The 10,014-nt window shown below is 39.2% G+C and overlaps 1 protein-coding gene across 1 annotated transcript in view; it reads right to left on the minus strand.

The window, feature by feature from the left end:
* atp2b2 (ATPase plasma membrane Ca2+ transporting 2) overlaps positions 1-10,014 on the minus strand; it is a gene marked incomplete in the record, with an annotated part of 105,903 nt that overhangs the window by 52,873 nt on the left and 43,016 nt on the right. Inside the window, 1 exon segment of the mRNA XM_014004113.1 lies at positions 6,658-7,408. Coding sequence (XP_013859567.1) covers positions 6,658-6,856 — 199 coding nt within the window.

Genomic DNA, 10,014 nt, shown 5'->3' on the forward strand with positions numbered 1-10,014 from the left:
CAATCAAAATGAAACATGTTGATATTATTGTCATAAAGTCGGTGTATTTTGTATTTAATATGTGTAATATGTTTAAGTATGGTTATCTCTTTGTATTGTATGGTCATCATGTTCGAAATAAATTTGTTTGATTGATTGATTGATTGATTGATTGATTGATTGATTGATTGATTGATTGATTGATTGATTGATTGATTGATTGATTGATTGATTGATTGATTGATAATTGTGTGAAAATGTAAGAAGTAGAAGTAAAAAGTAGGCTGAAAAATAATTACTCAAGTAAAGTACAGATGCCCAAAAATTCTACTAAAGTACAGTTACAAAGTATTTGTACTTAGTTACTTTACAACTCTGCATTTAAATCAATCAGTTAGAGGTCTATATAAAGTGGAACTGCAATGCGTTGKTCTGAATTCATCCTTATTGTAACTACACAAGCCCCCCTTTCACCCCTTTTCTGAGRTGTGTCCCAGATCAACTCATTTTGACACTGTTTCTTTAAATCCAATCAAAATGTTTCACACCCCACAACCCCTCTAACTTCTAGAGCAGTCCATTCTAGTTTGATAAAGGGATAGTGGCATAGAAACATATKAACAACGGAAGACTTGACCAGCCAGCCTTTCATGCTGGAGCCAGAGTCTGACCCAGAGGAGAATGAAGATGACAAAGCTGTAGTTTGTAAGTACAGACCTTATGTAGAAGTTCTGTCGCAAATTGATAACGTAACTGTTCAGAAAACGTCGCAAAAAATATAGAGAAAACTCAATGGGTTGAAAAATATGACCATAACAGGATATAAAGATGTCTATGCAGCATCAGGAGACACTAAATTCAAACTGTCTGCACTCCTAGAGACTCCAGGTACACGACAAAATGTATTTAACTGCTAAAAAATTAGATTTTGCACAATATTAATCAAGAATATTACCACCACAAAATGGAGTGCTGCACTGGCATTTTAGTTTTTTGATCTCTGCTTTGCTAAATGATGCATTCACCTGCATATCTAATTAGCAAGGCATTGTGTCTTTATGAACTAAAGCTTTTTGAGACATTTAATCTAAAAGCGAAGATAAGTCCGACATCTTTGTTTCTATTTCATCAAAAATTTAATGGATTCATGTCAACCGTCAAGGTCAAATAAGAACTATGTGCTACTTTTCCACCACCCTATGCTACTTATGTAGCATTGTTACACTGTGACTAACTTAGTGAAAGACACGAGAACAGAAGGAAGAGATGATGAAGGTTATTGATGTAGAGCACGTCTATTTAGGCTACGCTGCACACTGCCCCACTGGGACACCAGCGACCGACCGGCACACTGAAATAGAAATGGGAGCAAAGGAGAGAAGAGATGGAAGGAGAGGTAAGGTGTCATGATGGGAGTTAGAGGCATAAAACAGGCAGGTGAAAAGGTTGATGAAGAAAAAGGCCCAGAGGGAGAATAAATAAGAACAATACAGTTAGAACATAACAGCACAACAAAGTGAATAATGGATGATAYACCTAATTTCAATTTAAAAAATACCTTTTTTTCTTTTTTCAAGGTTTGGCTAAGAAGTTGATGAGGTGCTTTGCCTAGCTCTAGACAAACATCTGAAAGGATTTGTTATTTCAAGTTGAAAGAAAGTATTATAGATCAAACCCATCATCTGAGAGGTAAAGTGTTGTTCATTTCACATGAATAATGAAAACTCAAGTTTCTGTTTAATTGACATTTTTTCCACATTATTATAGTCCTCAGCCTGCTCCTGGTAACTTTTAGRCTGCTAAATTATTTACTATCTGTAATGCTGTCAGACTAGAACGCAGGGATAGTACTGTATATAATATTGGTTTTTATAGCAATACAGCCAATAACCACTCTTGCACTATCTTATCCACATAGGGGCAAGTGTACATTATTTATTAGCTATTGTTCAGGCAAGTTTTTGAATTTTTGTTCGCCTCATCGTCTACAAGCTTTAGCATTCATATTAGAATTTTTTTACCACTAAAACACATCTCAGCTGTAAAGCCTTTAGTTTGATTTGATTTGATTTATTGATTCAACAGGAAAAGATTACTAAAAATCAAGCCTGATTCAGCATAATTGCTGTTTTACAGCAGGTTCCTGTTCTGCAGCACATAAAACACTCAGAAATACAGCACCACAATCACATCATTATACACCATAGACACAAAGACAAACAAGAATTCCATACATACATTATAACTCAACTAATTTTCTACATTTCATGTGCATGAGATGATGAAATGACATCATTTTTTGACTTTGGATGGCAAAAGATGATGGCAAATTTTAAAAGCAGAAATACATTTTCCTGAAGATGCATAACAATGGATGATGTTCATGGATGGTCAGAAGCTGTACTGTCCAGAACAACTTCAGTTAAGATGAACAAAATCAGAATAGATATCAATCTCCATCTTAGAAAAAAAATAGTATCCCACTCCCAAAAAACTGAAGTAAAAGCAACTAATTTGATGGTGCAGTCCTATTCTAAGAAGGCAGATTTAACATTTTCTCAAAAAGGCAGATGGTGATTCTATCCCAGCTGTCACTGGGTTATAGGTGAATCCACCCTGGACAGATTGTCCGTCTTTCTCAGGGTCAACTAAATAAATAAATAAATAAATAAATAAATAAATAAATAAATAAATAAATAAATAAATAAATAAGCATGCTCACAAATACGTCTGAGGTCGAATTAGAATCACCCATCATGCTAACATACTGTACATGTTTTTGGACTGTGGGTGAAAGACCAGAAGAAAACCTGTGCATGAATGTTTAAATAAATGATAAATAAAACTAATATAATGGAAGGATCACTTGTTTTGAGGTGACAACACTTACACACGTAGCCCACATGAACAACCTGCCATTCTCTATTTAGAAAGATTGAGATTTTTAATTTCAGAGCCAAACAAGGCTGAAATCGTATGCTGAATGAAGAAAAGAAAAACTGTTAGTTAGGAAGCAAAAGGTGAAGGTTTTAGTCCCGATAAGCCGCAAGGACAACTAATTCTGCAAACAATTTGTAAACGATTTGTGTTTAATTGTCAAATTTTGAAAGGAAAACATGTTAGGCTGTTAATGTCGAACTGTGGGATATTGTGTTTCCTAATTAGAAATGGTACAGGTGAACTCTATCAAAATAATTTTGAAAACATACTGAAATGTGTCTCTTGGATAAAATACCTGTACAGATTGAACTAAACCAGCTGTCTTTTGTTCGTTTGTCCAAAGAGAAGCAGGTCACATTTGCAACACCTTCTTGGAAACGAAGATGTAGGCTGTCAGCATAGTTTGTGCCGGCTGTCTGACAGAGAGGCTAAGACTTCACCTTACAAGGTGACATGTACGTAACTACATCTCTGGTGCAGGTATAACAGTGCAAGGAACGGCACTACTGAGAAAAGTAAGGGAGAAGAGCTAGAGAAACTAGGACGTGGAGTATTTATTCTAAACTTCCTGGAAACTTGACTTTTGTGTGGTCCTTTTCTTGATAGCTATTATGTGACATGTTGTATTGTGTGTCTCAAAGACCTAAATGTCTCAGAGGTCTTGAGCTTCATACTTAAAGAGGGTGATTTTTTTAAAGATTTATTAGATCCTTTATCCATTTATGTCCTACTGTAGCCATTCATTTCAGTATAAGGTAAAAAGTCTAGTGTACAGTGAATTATACAGAGCTAGGTCAATGCAGTTTGAGGTTCTGTGGATAAAAAGTTGCAAATGTTGAGCCCTAGTCCTGTCCTGACCTAAACTGAACTGAAGAGATCTGCGCTGTAAGAACCCACAAACTTTTTCTCCTCTGATTTCTAGGTTACAAACCAAACAGCTCAATGACATCTATTCCTGGAAAGTAGGCAGTAGCTTGATAACTTATCTAGTTCCTAAATGATTCATACCAGTCACCTGCTGGCTGCCTGAGGGAAACGCTATCTATCTGAGACAGAATCACCTACAAGGAAATCTATGTGCAAATGCATTCTAAGTATGTAACACAATTTACCAGGTTAACAATTAAGGTAAAATGTAACAATCGGTCACACCAATAGTCAGTTATGTTTTGGTGTTTTTAGTAAATTTTGACTTGTTTTGACTTTTTGTCTTTAGAAATTTGTTAAAGCTGTTTGGTTTATTTGTCTGCTGGCAGAATAACTGAAAATGTCAGACAGGAAGTGAAAAGTGTTTGATGTCTATTCAAATACATGTTTATATCAACATTTTTTTATTTGCTCCCTTAGTGTGTTTTCTTTAACAGCTCATGTTTATGTCTATGATTGGAAAGCATTTCCAAACGTATTTGTTTTACTCTGCATGGAATTAAAAAGATCAGTCAATATAACTGTTTCTTATCATTAGACTACAAGTTTACAGGGTGTTTCTGTCATAGCAGAAGATATTTCATCCATTCATACATCCACCCATCCATTTATCCATTTTCTACTGCTGACACGTTGGATGGGTCGAGGGGTCAACAAGTCCTAGAGGGAAACCCAGACATTCCTCTCCTCAGGTACATGATCCAACTACTCCTGGGGTCATCCCAAGGTGCTCCCAGGACTGAGAGGATATATATGAACATGTTCTCACTCCCGACTTGTCAACATATTGATGCTTGGTCAGGGACCATCTGCGTCCAGTTTTGGCGTGGCGGGTACCCCCCGTGTGGCAGTCCCTGCCGCCCGTGGCTTTTCCGGGTTGCGACACTTAGGGGTTTTTGGGTTGGGGGTTTGAGGTTAATATGAGGGATCAGAATTAATGTTTAATTTTAGGTACTGGGGTCAGGGATAGGCTGCATATGGCTAATATAGGTTAAATTTAGGGTCTGGGATGGTTAGTTCTCGCGCATTTTCTATATTTTCCAAAATGGCTAATACTGTATAAGGGATCAGGGATAATGGCTAATTTTAGGTACTAGGGTCAGGGATAGGCTGTATAAGGCTAATAGAAGTTAAATTTTGGGTCTGGGATAGTTAGTTTTGCGCATTTCCTACTCTTCAAAAACATATGAAAATGCGCTTGTCCTCCTCCGCCTCATCTTGTAAAAAACTGAAGCGCCGGGGGTACCCGACGCGTCAAAACTGGACGCAAAAGGCTACCTGACCAAGGGTCAATATGTTGACGAGTTGGGAGTGAGAATGTGTTGTATATACAGTACTGTATATGAAGGGATTGTGTCTCTACAAACTTTCCAGTGAGTCCTGGGTCTGTCAGTGGAACATGCCTAGCAAAGCTCCCAAAGTATGCATCTAGGAGGCGTCCTAATCAGATGCCTCAACTGACTTTTTTTGATGCGGAGGAGCAGCAGCTCAAATCTTAGCTCTCCCTGGATGACTGAGATCCTGACCCTGTCCTTAAAGTTGAGCTTTGCCACCCTATGAAAGAAGTCAATTTTAGCAGCTTGTATCTAGGATCCTGTTCTGTGGGCCATGATCTATACCTTATGACCATGTGTGAGGGCTGGAACCTAGACGGACAATTAAACTGAAAGTTTTGCCTTTCGACTCAACTTCAACATGACAGATTGAAGCAACACTCCTCATTACTGAGGACAACGTCTCAAATCATCAAACCGTCTCCCATTCCATCATTTGTGCACAAGGCTTCCAAATACTTGAACTCGTCCACCTGAAGTAGAGACTCATCCAAAACCCGGAGGGAGCGTTCCACCTTTTTCCACTTGAGAAGTACAGCCTCGGACTTAGAGGGACAGACTCTTATCCCAGCTGCTTCACACTTGGTTGCAAACCGCCTCAGTGCACGCTGAAGGTCATAGCCTGAATGTGCCAAGAAAACCACATCATCTGCATGTAGCCGAGACGAGATCCTGGGGTTCCCCGACACCCTCCTTGTCTTGAATCCATGAATACCACAAACAGGATCAGAGACAAGGGGACGTCCTGGTGAAGTCCAGCTGAGGAAGATAACTCTATGAAAACTGATCAATAATACCAAAGGTAATGGGAATGGATCATTATGGAAAACACTGTGGGGCTTCTAAGGATGACAGAATAATGTTCTTATAACAGTATCTACGCAGATACACAGATATCCAAATGTGCATTCAAAGTGAAACTATGGCAGCTATACGGTGTGGAAAAAAAACAGAACTGTTATAATTAAAATAAAGAAAAGAAAAAATGAATATTTTTGGTATTTTATGCCACTCATGTCAAGGCCACATTCGCAAATGCCACAGCACATCCCACATGGACAACACATCTACCGTAATAAATCTGCAGCTGATTGGCTGACAAGGAAAATGACAAGGTAGAGGGAGCAGAGTGTTTCTGTGGGTGGGAGGGAGTATGCTTGTGTAAGGATGGGGGAAGGAGGTAAGCTAAACTGTCCAGGAAAAGATTTTTGCACACTAAACTGATTTACAACCAGGGTAGAAAGAATACTCATTTACCTCCTTACACGGGATACCCCTCCCCAGGGTGTTATTCTGATGCAGTGCTTACGCATTCAGTAGGTGCTCTACACTGCTCAGGCTGTCGATCAGTGATTTTAATAAAAAGTATAAGTGTACCAAGTTATTTGTAATCCATATACTGTATATGCTTTTTTAAACATAAGCATTCATTTCCAAACACATTCATGCATAATTACAGACAAGAATGGGGACTCACCTTCAGTAGGTGATGTTTTCAATCTTTTGCACAGTCCCTCTACTCCTCCATAGTCCTCTTGGAGCTTGGCCACCGCCTCTGTGCTACGCAGCTCCATCAACGAACGCAGCTCCATGAGCGAGCAGCCGAAGCCCGCTGCATGGTTGCCCTCGTTTCTTTGGTTCTTGGCATAAAAATCGCTATTCGACATGTCCCCCATGATGTCAGCTAATCAAGTCAGTTATGTTAGTGTTTGTTATTGCTTAAAGAACAAAAACAATTGCACAACAGAGCTTGGGCTCATCGAAAAGAAAAAGACATCCAAAATTGGTTTGAAGCAAGCAACACTGACCCAAAAAAAGGGAGAAAAATACCTCTTGTGGGTTAATGAAGGCGGTTAAAAAGAACAAAAAAGGTGAGGAAATATCCAAAGGGGGGTAAATGGATGAGCAGCCTTCGTTTCAGGAAAAAAAATGATTTCAACAGACCAAAAACCATCCAAAAGAAGAAACAGAAGCGGAGGAAGGAGAGTGACGGAGCAGGGGGAGAAAACTGGGTGACAAATCACAAGTGGGGAGCATCCAGGTAAGCACTGGACAGCCCCAGTGGTTAGGTCCTGAGAAGGGCAAAAATGGTGGTTTCAAGTCCTGTAGGTCTCAGGCTCACCACGGCTGCAGTCCAGACCCACTCCATGTGTGGCTTCCCATTGCTGCTATTCTGCTCGTGCCTCCGTTGCCTCTTCGCCTCTACATGGTGGTCCTCCCCATCACCGCTACAGAGAAAGAGAAAGAGAGAGGAGGAACAAATTCAATAGATGAATTCGGAGAAGTGAGTGAGGAGCAGTCAGAAAACCTGAGAGCACAGGAATGAGCGCTGTGTTCTCAGGACAGGGGTGAATGCAGCAGTAGATGGTGCACAGCGGAAGGACAGCCTCTCCTGGCTGCTGCAGTAACTGTGCCTCTGCTGTCTCTATCTACTGCTGCTGGTGCTACTGGTGCTGCTAACCTCATTCTGAGTACACGCTAACTGGCAGAGAGCGAGCGGGGACATGAAAGAAAAGGAGGGATGAKACTGCTTCTTTCTGGTGCAGAGGAGAGGAGTTGTGCGCGAGTGGGAGGCTGGGGCTGCTCTTACGACAGAGCAGAGATGCAGAGCGTAACGCTGCGCTGTCACTGGGAGGATGGGCTGAGCTGTAAACCCAGCACTGCTATCTCACCAGTAAGAAAGCTGCTGCTGCAGTCTGCACTATATGACCTCTTCTGTGCAGTCATCCTATCTCAGTGACACATTCACATCCATTTAATGACTTGTAATCCTCTCCACAAATTAATTTACTTCAGATTTCATAAACTTAGTCTTTTACATTTATAAATTTATCAAAAAAAAAAAGATGGTAGATGGCATTCCACTGAACAAAGACCTATTAAAGTCTGCAATCAATACATCAAATAAAAACATTTCCTTGCTTGAGGATCCAAAGAAAAATCAAGCTAATTCCTAAAATTATAACACTTTATAAGCAAACTTTGAAAAATAACCAAGGTGTTAACTTGACATCTCATATTCTGGTGAGTCTCTTTTAAACAGCAAGGCTAAAAGAAAACATCTGACTCATGGCTCATGTTGTAATAATTAAATAACCAAATGCCATGATGCACACTGTTATACCCCACCTCTCGCACAGATAGGAACTAGGGCTGGGCAATAATTCAGCAACAATATATATTGTGAGACACATGGTCAAYATTAATAGAATTTTTTTTCCAATAGAATGTTGATAATTTCACTGAACTCCAATGCAGAACTGCACAGCATTCTGGGGGATGCAGACAGAGGACAGGCTTTAGCCGCTCAATCTCTCACGGCCCATAAACAAGGTTGGTGGCATCAAATAACTCACTGTTTCGGTAAGCTAGCAACAACCTGTTGAGTAACGTCCATTAGCGGCTTCGTGTTTCGCCACAGTGCCTCATAACGGCTTAAAAAGGAAAAGAACAATGTGGAGTGAAAGGAGAAAATAACTGCAACAGCTGCAGAGGTAATTGTGGATAAAAGAGGAAAGGTCAAGTCACGAGTCAGCAGTATTAATATTTCTACTGGTCCTTATTTTGAATAGACAACACTAAACAAATCTAAATAAATGATTATCAATATTGACTGGTATGAAACACTTATAACGTGATTCATTTTTAAGCCATATCACTAAGACCTAAAAGAAACCAATTTCCAGCAAYCCAGAAAGGAGAGGTGGGTAACAAAAATGGATGGATAGAAAGATGGCATTAAAACTACAATCTGACTCAAATAATTTCCATAATGTGCCATCCAGTGGCATCACTAGGCCTATTTTAGGGGGGCTGGAGCCCCCCTAAATTATTTTGGTGTAAAAAAATATTTAATTTATTTTTTTACAAAAATTCAATATGATGTGGTCAGAATAAATAACTATTTAATATTTCATTATTAACTAAAATATATGATCATAAATCTGTCAGTTTCCCTTTAATTTATAGTGTAAGGTAACAAATATATAATATATAATATACAAAAATGCTGTGCGTCGCCTGGGGGCTAAGCCCCCCTTGTCCTTAAAACCTAGTGACACCCCTGGTGCCATCACTTTTAATCAGTGACATCAGTGAATCAGCTTGTGCCAAACTAATCAAGTCCTTACTTGATAGTTCAAAGGTTCATTATTAATATCATCCAAAGTAAACCTTTGCCTCACAGTTGCCCTTTATTACAGCCCACCCACACAGAGGGGAACCTGGAATCAAAGCACCTAGATTTGTATTATCCTGCAGAGACTGTCGTGTCTTTCCATCATACGTAAATCATTCCTCCGTGAGGCTGCCACACGACCAAACATTTGGCATATTTCAGTAAGAAATCAAACATAAATAGTAAAGTGGGCTGCATTGGTGCCAGGAACATAAAATAGAGCTCAGTATTACTGCGATGTCATTCTTTGTACGATCTGCTGACAACACAGCCTGAATAAAGGCATATGTCAACTGCTGTCAGCAGAAATCTAAACATCAGCATAACTAACACATTTGACAAAGCCTAACAGTAAATCCACTGTRAATTAATCACATTTTACATTTCATCATCTTGTTAAAAATATTAAGTGAAATTATAAATTCAAAAGGTTGAAATTAAAAGTAGTCTTAAAATGACTTGATGCATGGGTCGGTGAAAAACCAGCCTGGTCTCAGTCTGACTCTGCTCMAAATCCTGTGATATTTTACTGCACTCTACAACATGAGGAAAATAAATAGAGCAGATAACTTCTTAAAGAACCAATAATATATCTCACAAGAGCAATGGACAGTTGCTGCACAGGATATTTGCTAAGTAGCAGTAAAAGTAGTACAG

The sequence above is a fragment of the Austrofundulus limnaeus genome, unplaced genomic scaffold (assembly GCF_001266775.1).
Source record: "Austrofundulus limnaeus strain Quisiro unplaced genomic scaffold, Austrofundulus_limnaeus-1.0 Scaffold22, whole genome shotgun sequence".
NCBI lineage: Eukaryota > Metazoa > Chordata > Actinopteri > Cyprinodontiformes > Rivulidae > Austrofundulus > Austrofundulus limnaeus.